The sequence below is a fragment of the Miscanthus floridulus genome, chromosome 2 (genome assembly GCF_019320115.1).
Source record: "Miscanthus floridulus cultivar M001 chromosome 2, ASM1932011v1, whole genome shotgun sequence".
Lineage (NCBI taxonomy): Eukaryota > Viridiplantae > Streptophyta > Magnoliopsida > Poales > Poaceae > Miscanthus > Miscanthus floridulus.
In genome coordinates this window covers 23,969,865-23,991,604 of record NC_089581.1, presented here as the reverse complement: position 1 = coordinate 23,991,604, position 21,740 = coordinate 23,969,865, and the positions used below count along the sequence as shown (strand labels likewise).

At 45.8% G+C, this 21,740-nt stretch overlaps 3 protein-coding genes and 1 long non-coding RNA gene across 9 annotated transcripts; 2 read left to right on the top strand and 2 right to left on the bottom strand.

The window, feature by feature from the left end:
• Positions 1-71: 71 nt before the first annotated feature.
• Positions 72-1,915, top strand: LOC136538228 (protein yippee-like At3g55890). Its single transcript, XM_066530220.1, has 5 exons — positions 72-397; positions 501-544; positions 764-872; positions 957-1,012; positions 1,544-1,915. Exons 1-5 carry the CDS (start codon positions 200-202, stop codon positions 1,566-1,568), a joined length of 432 nt encoding a protein of 143 aa, XP_066386317.1. The 5' UTR covers positions 72-199; the 3' UTR covers positions 1,569-1,915.
• A 4,888-nt stretch (positions 1,916-6,803) lies between these two features.
• On the top strand, positions 6,804-10,319 carry LOC136520104 (zinc finger CCCH domain-containing protein 24). Of its 2 annotated transcripts, XM_066513514.1 has the most exons (3): positions 6,804-7,151; positions 7,488-8,115; positions 8,221-10,319. In XM_066513514.1, the coding sequence occupies exons 2-3, from the start codon at positions 7,514-7,516 to the stop codon at positions 9,752-9,754; spliced, it is 2,136 nt and encodes a 711-aa protein (XP_066369611.1). In that variant the 5' UTR covers positions 6,804-7,151; positions 7,488-7,513; the 3' UTR covers positions 9,755-10,319. The 2 variants fall into 2 exon arrangements, with proteins under 2 accessions (XP_066369611.1, XP_066369604.1); XM_066513507.1 differs by having other exon boundaries at positions 6,805-7,151; positions 7,488-10,319.
• A 2,449-nt stretch (positions 10,320-12,768) lies between these two features.
• Positions 12,769-14,915, bottom strand: LOC136538227 (uncharacterized). 4 transcript variants are annotated; one of them, XR_010779234.1, is made up of 5 exons: positions 14,325-14,915; positions 14,085-14,149; positions 13,939-13,961; positions 13,630-13,763; positions 12,769-13,105 (listed from the first exon to the last, which is right to left on the bottom strand). It is a non-coding gene; the product is annotated as an uncharacterized lncRNA (long non-coding RNA). The 4 variants fall into 4 exon arrangements; XR_010779232.1 differs by having other exon boundaries at positions 14,337-14,915; XR_010779231.1 differs by having other exon boundaries at positions 14,085-14,915.
• A 2,837-nt stretch (positions 14,916-17,752) lies between these two features.
• LOC136538226 (alkaline ceramidase-like) lies at positions 17,753-21,199 on the bottom strand. Of its 2 annotated transcripts, none has more exons than XM_066530218.1 (3): positions 21,004-21,199; positions 20,425-20,779; positions 17,753-18,434 (listed from the first exon to the last, which is right to left on the bottom strand). In XM_066530218.1, the coding sequence occupies exons 2-3, from the start codon at positions 20,679-20,681 to the stop codon at positions 17,918-17,920; spliced, it is 774 nt and encodes a 257-aa protein (XP_066386315.1). In that variant the 5' UTR covers positions 20,682-20,779; positions 21,004-21,199; the 3' UTR covers positions 17,753-17,917. The 2 variants fall into 2 exon arrangements, with proteins under 2 accessions (XP_066386315.1, XP_066386316.1); XM_066530219.1 differs by having other exon boundaries at positions 20,425-20,714.
• Between the last annotated feature and the right edge of the window lie 541 nt (positions 21,200-21,740).

The following is a 21,740-nucleotide window of genomic DNA, read 5'->3' as shown; positions in this document are numbered from 1 at the left end:
ACGTCTGAACTCTCGACCCCACGACTCGACGTCATTGTCGACTTGTCGTTGGACACCAGCTTAAGCAAACCAGGTTGTCTTCGCTTGGGTTTGGCTGTTGTCAAGCACTCCGTCCGTCCTACTGCACGAGCCTTCCGATCGCTCCGGCAGGGCACACACCGGTCCCCGCGTCACCGGAGTGGTTAGCGCCGGAGAAGGGATGGAAGCACAAGCACCGGAGGAAAACGCGGCCGCGGCTGCCGTGGACGCCGTCACCCAGATGACCAACCGCTTCAGCGCCATCAACATGGACGACGCCGACGCCGGTCCCCTCAAGCTCGACGACGTGGACGGCAACGTCTACAGCTGCAAGCACTGCCGCACGCACCTCGCCGTCGCCGACGACATCATCTCCAAGGTCCGTCATCGTGTCCTCTCGCTTTCTTTGGCCGCGGCTTCCTAGCTAATTTTCGGCGTCGCGGCGAATGCGATGACTGATGAGAATATGTCTTCATTTCCAGAGCTTCCATTGCAAGAACGGCAAGGCTTACCTCTTCGATAAGGTGTAAGTGCTTTTTTCAATTGGCATCCTAGAATAAAATCTGTGTCGCCAAACTTTCTAATAAAGACTGAACTTATATATTTGAAGTTGAAGCTAGCATATAGATTCTAAGTTTTCTCTAGGTGAGTTATACTGTTCGTAGTATTGTGTCTCCCTCAATGCCTCATAAACCAGGATATGTGCCAGTGCCTGAACTTGCTTATGTTACATGTATATGCCCAGTATCAATGTGACCGTTGGAGAAAAAGAAGATCGCATGATGATCACAGGGATGCATTCCATTTCTGATATTTTTTGTGTTGGCTGCGGAGAGATTGTTGGATGGAAATATGTAAGATTCCTAATGATTATTTTGTGATATAATATCCTTTGTGTATCGCCTGACACCTCTAAGTTCTATGACGCCTCTACTCAGGGGGCTGCATATGAGAGGAGCCAGAAATACAAGGAAGGAAAAATTGCTCTCGATAGGTGATCATATCTGATATCCTGTGTTTCATGGTTTATAGTACTAGTAAATATGCCTTCGCCATATATTGATTTCCATTTTTTTTCTACTGTCCTTTCTTTAGAGAAAGAGCGTACTGTATTCATCAATCAGAAATTTACAATCGTTTTCAAGTAACTCCATAGCATAAACTGGTGCCTGTGCGTGTGACCATTTGGCTAATTCATTAGCTACTTGATTTCACTATCGTTTCATCATTACAACTTAAAATTGTAGAATAAGATGCATGATGAAGACCCTTGCCTTCTTGAATGAAAAATAATATACCTCAGTTATATGATCATGTTTGGATCCACCTGGCTCTAATAGCTAATTGTTAGTTGGGTGGTAGCTAAGACATTAATTTGGACTTATCAGCTGATGATCCAAATAGGTTCTCGGAAATTTTGGCAGCTAACTATTAGTTGTAGGATCAAAACAGGATATACATCTACAACTTGTTTAGCCTAGCTAGGATTCACTTTATTAGTGAATAAAACTTCAATCTTAAGCAGGTATCAGTTGCTTGGACCTGAATGAAGACATGACCAGGTGGCAGTGGCACACGGTGTTCAGTGTGGCATTGTGGCCGGAAGGGACACTGGTGATGCATACTGTATATAACGTTCTTATCGTGTGCATACGATTCGACAAGCTCAAACTTGTTTGTGGACCCTGTAATAACCGATCCCTGCTGTGTGTTCTTGAGGGTGCTGTGACTTCGTATACATAGACAGATGTTTGTTGTATGTGTATGTGTATGTGTAGACTGTACTGTAGTTGTGCCAAAGTTCAATGGCGGTGCTGTGCATGCGTGTATCTCTGTAGATTTGTTTCGCCGCTAGATTTTTGTAGTAATAATATATTATTTCAAGCGCTATGGCGCCATGTTTCTTTCTCTCTCTTTTTTTTAAACCGAATGGCGCCATGTTTTTACTGTAGGCTCTCGCATAGGGATTCTCTTCACCAATGTGTTGTCCAAAAAAAAAAACACAACCAACTGTTCCTTTGAGATCTCTTTGTGAAATGAATTTATCGGCAAGGAAGAAGTGGGCAAACCTGGAATTTGGTTTCATCAACAAAGCGGCCCAGCCCAATGCGCCGGGTCAGGACTAGGAACATCAGACAACAGACATGACGTTGAGTGAGATCGCCAGCAGATGGCACCATCACGTTCACGTCCTTGCCGAAGTCACCGGGCATGTCGACACCGTCTACGCGAGGCTGCGCCGTACCTGTACTACAACCAACCACATGGAATTCTGCAGTCGGTATACACAGTAGGCCGGACGGCAGCTTAATAACGTCTTGTTTAGTTTCACCCTAAATTCTTAAAAAGTGCTACGGTGCCTGTCACATCAAATGTTTATGGCTCGTACATGGAGCATTAAATATAGACGAAAAAAACTAATTGCACAGTTTGGTGGGAAATTACGAGACGAACGTTTTGAGCCTAATTAATCCATGATTGAACTCTAATTGCTAAATAAAAACGAAAGTGCTACAATAGCCTCAAATTTCAACTTCCTCTAACTAAACACGCGGTAAGTAAATAATAAAGGGTATATTCACTCTTGTTGCCTCGATTGGCAAGGACTTGCTGGGCTGAGCTCTACCTCTACAGCGTTCATGAATACAGCAACCGGAGAAAATATGATAGCTAGGGCACCAACACGGTGGGCCGGCCTTGCTGCTGTGTCAGTGACACTGCTCGTCTGCTCCTATCGGACACGCAGTAATACTTGTGCCTGTGGCAGCGTGTATGCTTCCAAAAAGCCAGATCAAAGTCATCCAAGCCCTTGTTCTCCAAAAATGTACTCTGCAAAAAAGAAGATTTCTCGTTACATTAAACTTGCGGTATATGCATGGAGTACTAAATGTAGACGAAATCAAAAACTAATTGCACAGTTTGCTTTAACTTTGCGAGACGAATCTTTTAAGCCTAACTAGTCAATGTTTGGACAGTAATTCACAAATACAAACGAAATGCTACAGTGCAGAACCGTGCACTATGCAAAGTTTGCTGTCCGAACTAAACGTGCCCCAAGTGATGTACTACATGTGTGTTTGTCGGTATTGCGTACCAAATGTCTCGAGCCATTGTCGCTGTCATATTCGACGAAGCATTCTTTTGTTAACACCGACGAGGCTGCCTGTTGGGCTCCTGTTGGCAGTTTGGCACATCGCATAATTGAAGCGGAACGGACTGAGCACCGCCGTCTAAAACATGGCCGGGACCTGATGACTTTAGGCGGCGCACTAGCCGGAATGACCGATCCTGCCATACACGGCAGTTCCTCCACCGGGAATCCAGTCATCCAGTCCCTGTCCCTCGTGCTCTCGTGCCAGGACCGGACTGTAATAAGTCCTCACTCACTCAAACGGCCTGTTCGCTGGTTGGTGGCTGGTTGGTTTTTGGGCTGGTTTAGACTGGCTGGTGCTGGTTTTATGTGAGAGGAAAATACCGTTGGTTGGCTGGTTTGTGCTGGTTGAAACCAACAAGCGAACAGGGTGAAAGTCGCCAAAATCAGGCAGCTAGCAGCAGGTCCTGAATTCGTGGAGTAGCAACCAGCCAGACGTCTCCGACGGCGACGTTGGCCAATGCTTCTCAGCACGGGAAGGAGCCAGCCCTATTCATGGCAAGCCTCCTTGGGCCGTGGCTCTATCGGCACGGCCGCGGAGTTTATTTCCCCGGGAAGCCATCGTTTTCTCTGGGTTCTTCCGTGGCGCGAGCGAGCGAGATCACCACGGAACCACAGGCAGCGCTCTGCTGCCGGGCGCGCGGGGCGCCTGTCTGTCTACCCAGAGGAGTTCGCGCACGGGCGCGTGCCGGCCCTGCGGTGGGACCACGCGCCGCGGCGCGCCGTGCCTGTCATCATGCGGCGTGCGGCCTGCCGTCGTCCTCCCGTGGGTCGCGGCGCACGGGCGCGGAACCCACCTACCCCCCCTTCCCCGTCGGTGAAAACCGCGCGCGGCCCCGCACGAACGCAAGCACGGGCCACGGGGGCAGAAACGCCCGGTCGCTTCGCTGGCCGCCCCCGTGCCGCGGTGCCGGCCCCAGCCCGCCAGCCCAATCGATTCGCGATTCCGGGCTCCGGTGGCAGGGGCGGATCGGTAAAAACCCGCGGGGCGAGCGAGGACAAGCGGACGCGGACGTGAGCGTCGGAAATTTCGAGAAGCGCGGAAAGGGACGCGCACTCGGGCGGGTTCCTGTCGTACTAGGTACTCCTACTACTGTGCTACTCCGTTGACTCGACGTGGGTGGCGGGAGGGCGGCCGGGTTCGCTAGGCAGCCAGCGACAGGTAGGAGCGGTGGTCGACCGGCGCGTGGGCGTGGTGGTGATTGCTGCCGTCATCGCGGCGCAGGAAGGAGGCCGTCGTCTGCTCCCGCCTGCTCGGTTTTGGGTGCGGGAGACCTCGCCTCATCCAGAAGACCAGAGTGAGCATGTGCAGGCGGGCGGGACGTGGCCCGGGTCTGCCGCCCTCGTGCGGTTGTGGGCTCGTGGCGTGGGCATGGCTGTGGAATGGAAATGTTCGGGGGCGGCGGCCGGCCGGTTCGGTTGCTACCGTTTCACGGTGATGCGGACAATACATGACGTAGTCGTTTATAAATACGCATGTATGCTTATATTTATGAACGGTACTTACATAAATCCTATAAGTACAAACAAAACATTGTGATATCTCGTTATCGATATAAATCGCCCATAACGCAAAGAAAACACCACGATATCCTAAAATAAAATTTAAAAGTACGAGCACTTGTAACAAGTAAAAGGCTTAGAACCAAATAGATATGTTCCATCATAAAAACTAGTTTTCATTTAAGATACGCTTAATTCATGCCCCACAAAATAACCAAGTCACTAATTTAACAATGAAACAATAGTTGTAGTTGTGATCCTTCTTCACACACACACAAAAAAAAAACTCGACGATGCCGCGTCTATTTGGATGAGGGGAAATGATCTTTGTTTGCCGTATGAACAGGAGGAGGTAGTCTTAAAGCTTGGTGTGTTGTGCTTTGCACTATAAAATACGCTTGTGTGGTTGGTTCATCTGACTCTGTACTAGCGTCCTTCAAATTCTCTAGATGTTGATTTAGTTTTGTAACTCATGGTACGTAAGCTAATTAATAACTTACTGACAGGGGTTTGGCTCCAGAGCAAGGATTTGGTGAGATAGTCATTTAATTTGGACCATAGATAAGGCTAGGTCTCTTTTGGCAGTAAATGGTTTTCTTTAATAATAATCTTACAAGAGTTTGGATGAATCTATTCAGCAGCTTATAGGATTTGGTAAAAGAGACTCACAAAAAAAAATTTGGTGAAAAGAAAGGATTTCCAAAGGGACAAGGGATGTAATGGTAAACCTAGTGCCTCATAGTAGTCATAAACCATATCATCATTTAACTGAAATAAGCCCTGATAAACAAAAACTTCTATTCTCGCTTCCATTCCGACCAAGAACTCTCAAACACATACACCGCTCCGTCTCTCTCTTTCATTCTCTACCAACTTCTCCTTTTTAACTCACATCAACATTTTCAAAAATAACACGTGATTTTTTTTGTGAACAAACTTTATAAAACCAAAGGAATTTAAATCTATGCACTACACCACCTGTTTATATTTCACATGTTTGGTTTCAATTCACATTATAGATTTAGATAAACAAAATCCAAATACCATCCAAACGGTAGATTCTTGGACAAACTCTAACAGTAAGCTCTAAACTTTTAAACCCCTAAATCAAGACTGCTGCAATCTCATAATCTATCTCAAGCTGGCTAAAAGAAAACAAATGGGTGGACAAATGATGACTTTGCCCTTAGCCTTATGCGCGTATTTTCTGTTGTCGCCACTCTCCCGCCTCCATCTAGCCACCGCCTCCATCTAGCACACCTCCTACGAGCTGCACAGCCATCTCCGCGTCACCTGTGCGGGCAGCGCCACAGCCACTATGCCTGCCCGAGCCGTGATGCTGCCCATCTATGCCACCCGTGCGAGTCGCGCAAGCACTACTTCCTCTCGCCGACAAGGGTACGCAAACTGCCCCGCCATCTCTATCACTATCACCTTTGCCCGTCCACTCTAATGACAAAAGCTCTTATAGGTAGATACACCATCCGTTGTCACTGCCAATGCCCAGTGGATCTCAACGTTATCAGCAGCACTTGTGCGCCCACATGCTTGTGCATCGATTTGTTTGTGTTTCTGCAACATGGTCAGGAGAGAGACAAAGATAGATAAGGGGAGAACAAGAAGAGATTAGGGAAAACTCTTTGCGAGAGAAGGGAGAGATGAAAGCAAAGATATCTTTTTCTTTTGTCATTTTTTGTGTCATCCAACCCTTTTTCGCTCTAAGTTTTTTGTATTTATTTAAACACCACACACATAGGTTGGAAGATTAGGGCAATGTATCTAGGATTTGTTTTGTTTAGCCGTGAGTTGTGAAAAAGCTATCGTAACCTATTAGTCGTGGAAAAGTTATAGGTCGTTTAATTGGTAAACCTACCCCTCTCTCTCTCTACATCCCCAGATAAATTACCTCAGCCTAATTGAACTAATACTTCGAACACGAGATTTTTTTTATGTTCCTGTATTTTTCTATAAAATTTAACTAATATTTTAAAAAAATAATATATAAATCCTGTAAAATTTATGCGTTCCAAAAAAATAATTTTCCTATTTTATGTCCCGCTCAATTACCTCGGCTTAATTGTCCACCTGGAGAGACAAGTAAAGAGGCTGCTTCCATTGCGAGAGAACCCGAGTCCCACCTCCCCGCTTCTAGAGTCGAGTCCTCTCTTTTCAGTTTCTCTCTCACCACTTTCCCCATTTTTACTGCACATCTCTCTTTCTCTCTCCTCCCTCGGCGTCTCGCACACCCCTGCCCAGCAGCTTCGTCTCCCCTCCCCTCCCCAACAATCGGAACCGGATAGATAGATCGGCCCTGTCTTTGCCTCCTCCCGGACGACTCGGCGCAAGGCCGTAGCTTTTCTCTCGATCTTTTGCGCTTCTCCGTTTTGACGCTTGCTCCCCATGGTGATTCTGGAGATCTTCGGGGCGGTTCGCTGCGGAGATGGTTCGCCGCATCACGCGCTTGTGTGACTCTCAACAGGTAGGCTTCCCTAGACTTTCCTCTTTCTTACTCCGATCTGCTGCACGGAGCAGCTGGGGAGTACTATTCACTTGCCTTCTCTGGCCGGCTGAGAGCGTGAGCTCGGTGGAGTCGTCCCTGATCTAGCCGAAGATTGGATTTTTGTGGGGTTGATTTGAGGTGTTTATTTGTTGCGCGATTTGGTGGTGTGGGCTTTCTTTCTTCCATTTTTGTAGCATCTGTCTTGTGTGCTGCTTCCGATTTTGTGGGATTTCTAGTCCATATCTCGCACTAGTGATGACTTGCTTGACTAGTTTCTTGACTGGTTTCCTGTTCTGTTTCTCATCGTTGCTTCAGTTCTTCCGATCCGAGGAGCCCCGGTGATGAACAGCATGCCGATCTCTGCGTCCTCTGCGGCAGGCGTCGACGGCGGTGCGGTGGCGACCGGCACGCCCATGAAGAATGCGACGGCGGCGGTCGCTGTCGCAGAGATGGCGAGGCATCTCACCATCGACACGGACGACGCCTTCGCGGGCCTGCTGGAGCTCGCCGCTGACGACGACGCGGAGGGGCTGCGCCGCGCGCTGGAGCGCGCGCCGCCTGCCGCCGCGGACGAGGCCGGCCTCTGGTACGGCCGGCGGAAGGTCCTGGAGCACCGCACCCCGCTGATGGTCGCCGCCACCTATGGGAGCCTTGCTGCGCTCCGCCTGCTGGTGTCCCTCTCGTCTGTCGATGTCAACCGCCGGTCGGGCACGGACGGCACCACTGCCCTCCACTGCGCCGCCTCTGGTGGCTCACGGACAGCGGTTGAGGCCGTCAAGCTGCTGCTGGGAGCGGGGGCAGACGCTGACACCACGGATGACTCTGGGCGCCGCCCGGCTGATGTGATCTCTGTGCCACCGAAGATGTTTGATGCCAAGTTCGCTCTTCAAGATCTTCTTGGATTCCCCAAGTCTGAGCATGGCATGCTCCGGGTGGTGACAAGGTCCACCAACTCGATCTCATCGCCTGTTTCATCCCCCACTGCAGAGGATGCACGGTCACCGTCTGCTTCTGTGATGATGATTACAAAGTTTTCTGACTTGCCTAGGGTTGCGACATCGGAGAAGAAGGAATACCCAGTGGATCCGTCCCTTCCAGACATCAAGAACAGCATCTATGCTTCCGATGAGTTCCGCATGTACTCGTTCAAGATCCGCCCTTGCTCACGGGCATACTCGCATGACTGGACTGAGTGCCCCTTTGTCCACCCAGGAGAGAATGCTCGGCGCCGAGACCCCCGCAAGTACCACTACAGTTGTGTGCCATGCCCAGATTTCAGGAAGGGCGTGTGCCGGCGCGGAGACATGTGTGAGTATGCTCATGGAGTGTTTGAGTGCTGGCTCCATCCAGCACAGTACCGGACGCGCCTATGCAAGGATGGCACAAGCTGTAACCGCCGCGTCTGTTTCTTTGCCCACACAACTGATGAACTCCGCCCATTGTATGTCTCCACTGGATCAGCGGTGCCATCCCCAAGGGCTTCAGCAACAGCTGCTATGGAGATGGCTGCAGCAATGGGCTTAATGCCTGGTTCCCCATCATCAGTTTCAGCGGTAATGTCCCCATTTACCCCACCAATGTCGCCTTCGGGCAATGGGATGCCCCCTTCGTTGGGCTGGCAGCAGCCAAATGTTCCAACATTACACCTTCCAGGCAGCAGCCTTCAGTCAAGCAGGCTCCGAACATCACTTAGTGCAAGGGATATGCCTGCTGATGACTACTCCCTGATGCCGGATCTTGATTCCCAACTTATGAATGATCTATGCTATTCCCGTCTCAGTTCATCCACAGGGAACCACTCTGCTCGGACCAAGTCCCTGAATCCATCAAACCTGGATGATCTCTTCTCTGCCGAAATGGTATCATCCCCGAGGTATAGTAATGCTGATCAGGGTGCAATGTTTTCACCTTCTCACAAGGCTGCTATCCTGAATCAGTTCCAGCAGCAGCAGCAAGCACTCCTTTCTCCAATCAACACTGGAGTTTACTCTCCAAAGGCTGTGGACAACCAGCAGTTACCTTCACACTCATCTCTGCTGCAAGCATCACTTGGGATGTCCTCCCCTGGTCGGATGTCTCCACGATGTGTTGAATCAGGCTCCCCAATGAACTCCCACCTAGCTGCTGCTCTTGTCCAGCGTGAGAAACAACAGCAGACAATGAGAAGTCTCAGTTCTCGTGACCTTGGGCCTAGTGCGGCACGAGCTTCAGCTCTCGGCTCCCCTCTAAGCTCATCATGGTCTAAGTGGGGATCTCCTTCAGGGACACCAGATTGGGGCGTAAATGGTGAAGAATTGGGTAAGCTCCGCCGCTCGTCGTCCTTTGAGCTGAGGTCTGGTGGTGATGACCCTGATCTCTCTTGGGTGCATACACTGGTTAAGGAATCTCCACCAGAGAAGCAAGTTACTACGGCCGAATCAATTAATTCTGTTGGACCCTCACCACTAATGCCTCCCGGCATGAACAACAGCGAAGGTTCTGGTCTGAACACCCAGCTGAATGCACATGACCAAGCCGCAGTTATAGGAGCATTGCTTGAACAGATGCAGCTTGATCAGCAGATTGGTAGTCTAGCAACATAGGCGCACAATGAGCCTGGAAGATGTGAGGATACTATATTCTTATCTAATGAATTCCAGGTTCTTTTTCCCTGTCAATTGAGGTATTCAACAAAGATGGATAGCTGAAGGTGGTGATTCAGAGATTGGTTTTCTTTAATTTTGGAGGTAAATCATATACATTATTGAGGTTCCAGTAGGTTGAAGAGTGAAGTTCCTTGGTTGGGTTGTTCCAAGGCCAACCCAGGTAGAATCGCACCCCGGCAGCATCAGTTCATCGATTGAAGTTCTCTATTTTGCTAATTAACCCTGTTAAGAAAAGAAGGCTTGTTCGCCGTGTCAGAATTCTTTCCTTTTCCCTAGAGGTGTTTATTTTGTTCATTATGATATCGATACTTGATGTACTGATTGTGTAAGTGGTTACTTGGGATCCTATAGTAGTTCTGTCAAGTTGAAAGGTATTTTTTTCACCCTTTACCATTTGTCGTGGATTATCTTGCGGCCTTGTTTTGGTTAGACCTTGAGGCCTGCATAATCCTCCTGGATGATATTTGCAATAATGTAATATTGTTTTTGAACTTATTGCTATTGTTTCGATCTCGCTGTTCATATTCATCTGGACTATATCCACCTATATCTGGTGAAATTCTGAGGTGTTGCACAAATGGTTGGTGGAGTTTGGTGGATGGTGAGCTCAATAGGACGATCACCTTTTTTCAGCTGTGCATAAGTTTGACTGGTGGATGGCTTGGTTAGTGGGCGTTGGGGGTGCTCAGTGTTCTTGCCCGATTATTTTTTCAGCTCCTTTTTTGAAAAATATTCACAAATAGACCCCTAGTGGTTTGATTTTTGTTTATGGACCCTGACATCGGCGCCATGGCTTTTGGCGCTGACGAAACATGTCTCGGCGTCATGGTCAATGGCGCTGAGGTCTTGGCGAGGCGTCGGATGTGGCGGTGACGTGGCGCCGACGTGGACAAGGCCTCGACGCCATAGATCTTGGCGCCGAGCTCGGCGCCGTAGATCTTGGCGTCGAGCTGGTATCCTATAGATCTTAGTGTTTGAAATGAAACAAGTATAATTGTTTCGAGGAACATGCAACGACACCATTGCGGTTCAGCTGGTTAGGACGTGCGCGATTTAGCTCAAATGCCTGAGTTTGAACCCTAACGCTGAATCTTTTTTTTGCTACATTTTTATAAGCCATAGAACAAGAAAAATTATTTTGAGGAACATGCAATAATCCCATTGTGGTCCAGTTGGTTTGGACGTACAAGTCTCAGCCCACAGACCTAGGCTCAAAATCCAAGCAGCAAATATTTTTTTGTTAAATTTTTATTTTTATAAGCAATTATAACAAGAAATGTTATTTCTTTATTATTAGCGTCCGGGGTTTCACCGCACACTATATATTATTATTTTATTGTTCCACCGTACATTATATATTTAATTTATTTCTTATTTAATTTTGAAACATTACGTACCTTGATCAAGTTGAGTTGTGACGTGTTTATATATATATATATATATATATATATATATATATATATATATATATATATATATATATATATATATATATATATATATATCTTGTGGCTTGATCGTCTTTTTACTTACATGCATATGGCTTTTATCATCATATATAAGTTGAAGGCTTTGGAGACAAGGAGTAAATAAATAAAAGAGTTTATTTTACATTAAGTAAGTGTAATTTTCTTTGCCTCCCAACTTCAGTGTTGAGCTCTTTAATTTGCATACCTTCCTATTTTACATGAAATACAATTAACAAGAAGAATGGGCTTAATGTATTTAACTAAGAGCTCCATATTATCATCATTTGGACTGTTCAACTAAGTTTAGCGAGAAACGGAGTAGGATCTCCCCCTCATTAAAAAAAAACACTACTACCGAGGTATATAAACTAATAAATAAATAAATACATCCATGATTATGATAATATAAGGAGAATTTGGATTTAGATAATATATAAATAAATGCACCTTGACATGTATCCCTCGTCCAAATTAGTGAATAGTGTTCTCTCATGTTAATAATAACAAAGTTTGGTGAAACCCAGGACGTTAGTAATAACTAAGTAAGCAAAAAAATGATTAATAAATGCAGCAAACAAAATTTGCCTGTTGGAATTGAGCCTAAGTCTCATGTTAGAGCCAAGCATCCTAACCAACTAGACTACAACTAAGATATAACATGTTTCTCGAAATAATTTTTCTTATTCTATTGCTTATAAAAATGTAGCAAAAAAAATATTCAGCGCTAGTGTTCGAACCTAGGCCTTTGAGCTAAGTCATGCATGTTCTAACCAACTGAACCACAATGGTATTGTTGCATATTCCTTGGAACAATTATACTTGTTTCATTTCAAACACCAAGATCTATAGGGTAACAGCTCGGCATCAAGATCTATGGTGCTGAGACCTTGTCCACGTCGGCGCCAGGTCACCGTCACATTCGACGCCTCGCCAAGACCTCGGCGCCATTGGCCATGGCGCCGAGACGTGTTTCCTCGACGCCAAAAGCCATGATACCGAGGTCAGGGTCCATAAACAAAAATCAAACCACTAGGGATCTATCTGTGAATATTTTTCAAAAAAAAGAGCTGAAAAATAAAAAAAAAATCGGTGTTCTTGCGTGTGTTTTTTATCCGGCACATTTCTATTTGTCAAATGTGAGCGAGCGAGGTCGTGCGTGGAATATTAATCTGCTGCTGCTGCGAGATTGGAATCTTGTCCTCGTCTATTCCCACCCAGATCGTGATTCGAATTCCTACAGGTGTTTCGTGGACACGTACCAGTGGCGGGATTCTTGTGTTTTCTTAATGCATGTGTGCATAACAGAAAGTCAGGAACACATGGTTAATCTTCTAGAAAAGTCATGTGAGTTTAATCTTCTAGAAAAGTCATGTGAGTTTTTTCCACACGAATTCTTTTGTATTACTACTGGAACCAGGATAGTGCCCGTGCTAACGTCACGGCTTCATTTCAGAAATGCACATAAAAACATCCAAACGACTGTATTTTTTTTTTTTCTGTAGTTCAACTTTCACATAATTATATATGACCTGTATATAATCCGGAAAATACTTATGCATAACAAGGCATAATAATAAAGTTCTCAACACTGCACCCTGCAGTGTGGCTCAACACTATATATAACTTATGCAGTGTTGTAGTGTTAGCACGGACACACTACTATATTTCTCAAACATTGTACATGATTACATTCTAAGGCTCGGTTTGTATCATGGTTCTCTAGGCATTTTCGAGCACTCTAATCTTCCTTCAATATCTGTCCACATTGTCGCTTCCTTCTATGTCCAATGTCCTTGTTTTCATAGGCAGCACCTTCAACCTGAAACACAAATATGAATGTGATTTAGATAATTTTATTTAGAAAATTATAATAACATTCTGAGCAAAAACTGAAATTTGCATGAAGACATTCTAAACAAAAGTAAAATTTCCATGGGGAATATTTGATGGCTAAGACTGCACTCCATACTTGCTTCAGGTAGAAACCATAGCAGACCTGCAACAGCCGCTGGTCGCGAACTGCCTTAACTTTCAGAAAAGACTGTCCTATAGCAGGATATCACAATCCCCTTAGTGCATCTAAGATTCTACTAGGAAAAATGCATATCCAGTCCAGTTTTTGTAAAACGACAATTTGTATACCTCCAAAAAATCAATTATTCCAAGCTAACCTGCAAACTCCAAACTCATGAAAACTGGAACATGATTAATTACCCAATAGCAATTATATATGGTTTGACATCCGATGACACATAAACACAATACAACATGCCTCAACGCTAAACTGGTCACCTTCCTACTCACTATCAAGAACGTCATTAAACTGATCAACCGACTGCTCACCTAGCAGATATAAGTTAAACCATAACTTCTTTACACTGCAGAAATTGAATTCTCCGGAGCTTGACTTGGAAACCATGAGCATTTCACAGAGCCTCTAATGCACAGATAGCAATCAAATCAATCTTGGTCGATTCCTTTCAAAAAAAAATTTCACGGATCAACAACAACAAAGCTCTAAGATGATATACATGTACTTAAATAGTGTATCTGAATTCCATAGAGAAAGGGTAGCATAAATAGAGTTACTTATATTGTTTATGCATAGCCAAGCGTTCTAAGAAAGTGAACAAGAAGAATTTCAGAACAAACCTATATACCACTGATCATTGCTCCTTCCTGATGAATGAAATGAGAAAAGAATCAGTGCCTTTACTAAGCTGACCTATGTCTGGACTATGGGGGATTAACAAGTACAAAGTACAAACATAGATTATAATAATGAGCAAAAGTGATACTTGCCACTTCTTTTGCCCTTCTTTGACTGTTGCTCCCTTCACCCTTTTTAAGTTGCCTGTTGCTTCTGTTTGGTCAGGGACAATGCATTGCTAAGATAAGATGTCAATCTATGAAATTCCAGAGAAGACAAGAATGACTCTTTGTTTTTTGAGAACAGGGAAGCATGGAACTTAGTAATTTGTACAAAGAAAAGCATGATGGATACATGCATGATATGATAAAGTAACTGCATCTCTTACGGACTGCTTCACCTATGCACATGACGAGGTAGCCGAGCAGGGCTCTGCGTGCTCCACCTCTTCCAAGGAGACGAGGTGGTGGTGGTGGATGAATCGTTAGGCTCCTCAAGCACGGACACCGGGCTCGAGTTGTGCTGCGCGTCGCACTCCGCGGCCGGCATCCTGACGCGGCCCGCCGACTCTGCTTCATTCTCGGCGAACCGCAGCCTGCGGCCGCGCCCGTTCCTCCTCTGCTTAATCCCAGCCACGGCCAACCTCACCCTTCCTTCGCGCCTCGTGGCCTCCGCGGCGGCGAGCAGGAAGTCGAGCTCCCGGTCCGGGTCCGGGTCCTCGGGGCTGAAGCTGAGGAGCAGGAGTCGCTCTCGTGCCCTCAGGTACGCCGGCCTCTCCCGCAGCGACGCGATGGCGGCTTGCACGAGATCGGAGACCTTATGCGTCTAGGAGAGAGACGCTGATGTAGCCGCGAGGGGGTTCGAGAAAGATGAAAGTCGCGTTGATTGCGGATGTTGTGCCTGCGTCGGGGGAGGGGCGCTGATTCGGCGGGGATGGGAAAGGTGTGGGGGATGCGGGCAGGGGCGGAGCTACCATCGGGGTCGGCAGACCTCGACGACTCGGCTAGCGCACGGGTACTCTACGAATTTTTACCGGTGCAGACCCCGGCAAAAAAAATAATTTGACCCCAGCGCACAGCAGCTGACAAGCTGCAGTCAGCCCGGATGAAAAGCGCCCACTAAAGTAATAGCCTAGTTCATTGACGTGCATCAAGCACGGCTGGCCTTTGCACCGATTGATGGTTTAGTTTCTGTCTCTACTCGCTTCTCCTCGGTCCATATCCATTTCGTGTCCTCATTGTTTCAGAGCTCTCGGGTTCATGATTTGCAGCTTATATAATTTAGGGAGTGTTTTATTATTAGAAAGTGCTTTCTATTTTATTATTAGAAAGTGCTTTCTATTTTATTATTAGATTATTTTTTAATTCCTCTCGATTCCTAAAACCAAACGGGACCTAAAAGATCTTCGCCGTCACCGACCTATGACGAGGTAAACTTCATCGATCTACTCATGAAAAAAAGATATCGCAAAAAAAATCCTTGTGGGACTAAAATTTGATTTTGTGAAAGTGGTTTATTGAAAACTATTAGAGATGACCTTTGTTCTTCTCCCAATACATTTTTTAGAGTTGAAAAACACTGTTTTCGAAAAAAAAATAGGGTACTCTTGGAGTTGCTCCAAGTACTATATTCGGACCGACCCCGGTAACATTTTATCCTGGCTTCGCCCCTGGATGCGGGGACCGACCAACCTGCGGGAAGAGACGGCGATGACGATGAGCGCAAGGCCTGCGGCGGCCGTGACCCCGATGGCAACGGCGGTGTTCCAGCGGCCGCCACCGGCGAGGGGGCCGTCGAGGAGACCCGCGGCCACGCGCTCGACGCAGCCCTATGCACATAGGCTGTAGATGTCCGCCGGATCGCTACATTTTTTCGGTGAAAAAAAAGAATCGCAGGTGCCGGAGATCGAACCCGTCCTCGAACAGCAGCGTGCAGTGGTGCGACTACAATTTGGCGGAGCGTCAGGGCGAGCGGCCGCCGCGAAGAAGGAAATATTTTTCCGAAGGAAGTTTTTTTTTTCCGTTTATTTGGGGATTCGATCTTGGGTCGTTAATTGCGGATGCCGTGTAGGGGGTGTGGGTTAGGGTGCGGGTACGAGAAACCTGACGCAGGGGCGAGAAGCCTGGCATGCCACATCAAAGATCAGGCGTCGGATGGATTTTGATATTTTATTGATCTTTGATTTTAGCGAAGATGAATTTCTGTGTATATTCAGTGGAGGACATTTTCCTATAAGGACCTAGTATAATTTTGATCGATAAGTTATAGCAGAAACAGTTCAAGTCTGCCAGGGGCCACTGAAGGAGCACTTAACACAAAAACATGCTGATGGCCCTTTTCCCTTTATTTATTTACAAAAGCAACAATAACCTTTTCTTTCATTCTTTTTTAATCCGGGAACCTACACTGAAGTCTGAAGTGCTTCTGCTTGAAAATTGCGGCCACAGCATCTTCAGTTTTGCATAGTTTTTACTGACAGACGTCTGCTGGTAGTTGCAGCAAGTACCCCCAAATTTCAGAGTAAAGAGTAACAGCACCAAGGTTTGGTTTGATCCCGGAAGGTTCGGTGCTCCCAGCAACTGAACGACTGCGAAGCTGATAGGGTCCCCGCCCGGAAAACGCAGGGATTCAGGTACGTCGGCATCGCTTGCAATTGCAAGTTTCCCGGCCATGGTCCACTTTGGATCCCCGTCCGGAGTAATGCAGCAGCAACCAGGAGTCCAGGACGACGCAAGGCCCATGCCTTGCCAACGTGCAGGAAGCATGGATTGCTACCTGCATTTCCTTTTCTGGGACATGGCCTACAGCTAGTTGTTCGACGGGAAGTGTTACGGACAAAGCAGGAGATGACGAGATCTGGCGATCTGCATCTGCTGCCACTAGCGGTAGTGAATCCCAGCTGCCGGCACGACCCCGTCTACCAGACAGCCTGCCGTCTAAAGACCGCTGGGAATGCCGAGACGAGGCCGCCCGCAATCAAGGACCCCCATCTGATGAGCACATGCTCGCACCTTCCCTCCGTACCAATACCAATTGGTTCATCAGAAATAAGAAGCCACAACTAGAGCCACTGCCTGCGAATCAATGGGACTCCTTGTGGTAACTTGCTCATCCAACATCCAGGTTTTCTGGCTAATTATTACTTAGTGGCAAACGACACTGCTAGATAGCTATAGTGACTGTCAATCAATCAAAGATCTTAAAGACAGTTTATAGCAGTACAGTGCTTGCATTCGTTCATAAAAGTGCAAATGCTAATAATGATGGTAAGCTTCAGTACGTCTTTTAGAAGTTCCAAACAAAGACAGTCATCCAAACATGTAAAAATGGAATGAACCCTCCAAAGAGCGCAGATGTTTCCATTTTCCACCAGTAGCATACCACGCAAAAAATGGGAGCACATAATAACGCAACAGCTTGCTATCCAGATAAACAGCCTACACCACCCGCCCACAGACGTACTAATTACTATCCTGATAAACAGACTAGGACACCCGCAGGGATGCTTTCTCCGACGCAGTGCATACAAAAATAACCATCAGAACAAGAACAGCTCAACTCCGGAGAGTTGTCTATTGGCAGCATCACAAGTCAATGAATTAAGGGTCATCATATGGATCATGGATGGATGTATCTCCATGCGGAGTGGTGACTAGTACAACTGGACTCCATTCAACGACAAACAAATAAATCAATAACTTAGTCCTATTAGCACCAAAAGGCAATTTCAAAGAAACCAAAAGAAAGATGGACAAAACTACGACACCAACACTACAACTAATCTCTGTTTGATGATTAAGTATGGTACAAAACAGGTGTCAGTAAAAAGTTACCAAAAATCTATTGTGACATCAGAACATTTATAGTCCGTAATCATTTGGATGCCCATATACAAAAATGCCACAACTTGTCTGCGCACATTGGGGGCTTTAGCTTACTAGTGGCGGACTGAATAGCATCAGTGTTCAACAGAGATAAAAATCATTCCCTCTTTTCTGGTTTCTGGACCTTGACATAAGGCAAGAATCCAAGAAGATGTGTTATCCGCGGCTCCCACCCACGTTGCTGAGCCCGACAAAACATTAGGAACGTGTTTGCATAGTATGAGTTGAGGCCCATAAGCACATGCCACCATGCGTGCCCCTGCGGGTTGACGTACCAATGCGAAAGCTTCTTACAGAAGATGCGATCAACTAGCCAGCAGAGAGTCCCAAGGGTTAATGTAAGAACCCACAGCTTTGCAAGCCGCTTCGCAGCCACGTCCTTCGTCTGTATGTAGTACTTGTACATCCGGGGGATGCAGAGGAAGCAGAGGCCAAGGTAATGCAACTTGAATACAACTTGGAACCGAGCAAAGAAATGAACTACAGCAAAGGCAGCACCATATAGGAAAAGGAAAGTTGGCATCGTGCTCCTGTAATGCCAGTCCGGTGAATAAAGGACATACATATAAAGAAGGATCTCCCAAACCATCGGAGTCTCATCACTCTGTTGTAGACTGGAAAACGGAACATCGACAAAGCAGCATGTTACCAAAAAAGAATATGTTGCACAAAATAGAGTAAACATTATGGAAATTAACTACAAGATGACTAAACAGGTCACAGAGGTAGGAAGTTTATGAAAACATCCAACAGTGAGCAGTATACTAAAAGTACAGTGCAACCCAAAAGGTGATGATCCAGCAAATTACAACCCTTCACACTCCTAAAAGGCAGAGAAACCCTTGAGTTTTGAGTATGGATTCTAGTCCTCGTTTCAGGCAGGCAATATAAAGTTAAACAGATGCGCCCCAATTTCAAATGAGTTCTCTATGCTGAGTTTAGTATATGGCAAAGGTCAAAATTAACCATTGTTACTTGTTAGTGGTTTTTTGTCATTCGATACACTCAATGATTGGTCAGGCTGAAGCTGCCAGTTCATCCATCATAAGAGATGACTAGATTACAACTTAGTTTTTTTCATGAAACTGTTGATGAAGATTGATTAGAAGCAGATACAACAAAATAGAACAAAAGCAGATTTTTCAACAAATGCGGTAGACAAATGCTGAGATTTATCAATGGACATCAGAACAGAGAGAATTTTGGGCATCACAATCACAGCATATGCCAATCGGTGTGTTGGTCAGCAAGTGCATCAATATATTGCCAAAAATGGAAACATATGTGCCAAAATGGAACACAAAATTTATGCATTTGAGGTAGTTTCTGCAGGCATGTGCATGCAAAGTGTATTTGGTGCGTCCAGGGAGCCATTAACATAAGAGGTAGATCAGGAACCATTTTTTGCACAAAATGAACCCAAGAATCCGAAACGGAAAAAATAAACAACATAACACAAGAAAGAACACTGAACATCTAAGCAATATACCAAAGTTTTACAGACAATTTCAACCATCTTTGTTTGCGAGCTAGAATTTTTGTACAGGAGAGCTATGATTTCAGGGTTTAGAGTGGAAATAAATTCTTGTGCATGCTACTGCTGAAAGACCTGTGCCAGAAGTTGACACACTACTCTAGCGCATGGACTCATGTCAATCAAGACATTATGAAGAAAAACACTCCTGAGAAAGCTTGTGCAGCAACAGAATTGTTGTAAGCTGTGACTTTTTTTGCACAAAAATAGAAGGCCAGTGCAAACGCTACATCCTGAGCCCACTGTGCAGCGCCCAATGCACGTGAAGACTGTGCAATGAAATTTTTTTATATATAAAAAACTATGAACCATTGGATCAGTTCCATATCTATAGTTCTACAGAGAAAAGCAAACAGATGAATACTCAAGAAAGATAAATAATGCAGATGTTCTTGATGAAGCATCAAATCTAGAAGCAATAAATTAGAAATCTCCTTACAGTTAATGGCTAACACACTTTTATTTTATAACAGATGAACAGCTCATCTTCTGTGCACTTTTATACGCAAAACGGCTAGATGGAGAAATAATTTCCAGTCTTATGCCAATGGCCCTTTCCCAAAATGGTATCGACAGTTCTAACTTTAATAAATACTCCAGTCAAAAAATACTTGTCACATTTGACTAATGGTCATTGATGCATATCTTTGACTTCTAGAATATAATCGTAAAATCCTTCAAAATTATGAGAATTTGCAAGTATTTTTTAATATGAATTACATGTTTCCAAACTCAATAATTCAAAAATTATTCATGTTTGTAATTTTTATCAAGGTTTGACCAAATCTTGACTTAACCGACATGTTTTTGTGACCGGAGGGAGTAGAGAAAAACATATAGGTAATTAATTAATAACTTATAACACCAAGAGAAGGTATACCATGGCAAACAAACAACACAAGAATACAATGCACAAGGCCATTCCATAATGACCTGAACTCGATCAAGTGCATTGGAGAAAAGAATAAGCTCTAGTTATAACAGTTTCTCAAGTAGGTACCAGTAATCACAAAGTTAAAAGTGTCATTTCACATAAACATAAAGAAGTTTCGATTTGAGAGAGAACTTACAGAAGTTGCAAGGTGGCATGGAAAATCATACTCCCAATAGCAAGTATCATATTGGATATGTGAAGGACACTGAACCGTTTCTCAAAACCTTGGCGGAAAGCATTCACTAATCCAATAAGCGCCAAAAGAACGCATGGGACATTAGAGATGGTATTGTAGAATTCTGCGATATATGATGAGTGTGCATAATTCTCCTCGCACAACTCAGTCGTTGATGTAACAGGCCCCCAGAAGCTCGCTACCATTGAATCCGCCATCCTTAGCTCTTGATTTGCTAACCTAGCAACAGCCTATGTCACCAGAGTTGGAGGTCAATGTGGCTGGTGCTAAATCATGAGTGCACCAAAGAAATAATCTGCAAGGATGATATACAAATCAGGGTTCCAAAAAGCGGCACTAAGCGACGGGTAGCGCTTCGCTATGGGGTATAAGCACTCCGAAAGCGGCGCGACCGCCTTGGTGGAGCAGCGGCTGCTGGCTCCCGCTGCCCGCCGGCCGTGCGCGGCGCGCAGGGCAGACGCAGGGGTCGGGCGCCGTCGACGGTCCAGCGGAGGCGGAAGGGGAGAGGGAGGTGCGTACGCAGGGTCGCCGGCCGGTGTGCGGAGGACGGAGGCGAGGGCGAGAGGCGGGAGGGGGAGCCACTGACGCCGCCGCCGAGCCTGGGACTGCCCCGCCGTCGCTGAGAGCCCGAGCTTGAGCGCCGCCTCCGTCGCCGGCGCTGCGAGAAGACGAAGAAACGGCGGCGGATGTCCTTCGCTGGAGCAGTGTTAGGGTAAAGAAACGTATGGGTGTGGCGAGATGTGGGTTTGGGCTGAATTAATGGGCTTTTGGATGGGCCATTAAACAAAAGCCCAAACCATCATTTTCCCTTTTCTTTTTTATTTCTTTTTTTCTTTTAACATCTTTTGACAAATCAACACACAATCTGTATCCATATTTATCTGCAATTTTGTGAAGCCACATCAACCTCCATTACCTTCTATTGATCCCCATGTATTTGTAATTAAATTCCATACTCTACCAGAAGACATCTGATTTTAAACCTGGATTGATGTTCATTGGGCTTCCTAGCTCCTGTCACGGTTCCGCTAGGAATCAGACAAATAGCTTCATAATTGGAGATTTAGGGAGAGAACCAGGATTGGGGATGAAGAACAGAGACATATTTCATTGATGTTTTAGAGTTTCAGTTCTTCGCTACAAGACACAACGACCTCAAGCGTTATATGCCAACATGATTCCTACCATAGCGGCACTTAACTCACCGCAACTCACACCACTACGGCTTAGCTGTCACCGTTAACCCACCTTGGCCG

Bases quoted from the DNA above. Each gene is read 5' to 3' on its own strand.
- LOC136538228 (XM_066530220.1), top strand. From the start codon at position 200: ATGGAAGCACAAGCACCGGAGGAAAACGCGGCCGCGGCTGCCGTGGAC. The intron at 545-763 runs GTAAGTGCTTTT...GTATATGCCCAG, and splicing joins GCTTACCTCTTCGATAAGGT to TATCAATGTGACCGTTGGAG. The intron at 1,013-1,543 runs GTGATCATATCT...AATCTTAAGCAG, and splicing joins GGAAAAATTGCTCTCGATAG to GTATCAGTTGCTTGGACCTG.
- LOC136520104 (XM_066513507.1), top strand. From the start codon at position 7,514: ATGAACAGCATGCCGATCTCTGCGTCCTCTGCGGCAGGCGTCGACGGC.
- LOC136538226 (XM_066530218.1), bottom strand. From the start codon at position 20,681: ATGGCGGATTCAATGGTAGCGAGCTTCTGGGGGCCTGTTACATCAACG. The intron at 18,435-20,424 runs GTAAGTTCTCTC...TCCGTTTTCCAG, and splicing joins CATGCCACCTTGCAACTTCT to TCTACAACAGAGTGATGAGA.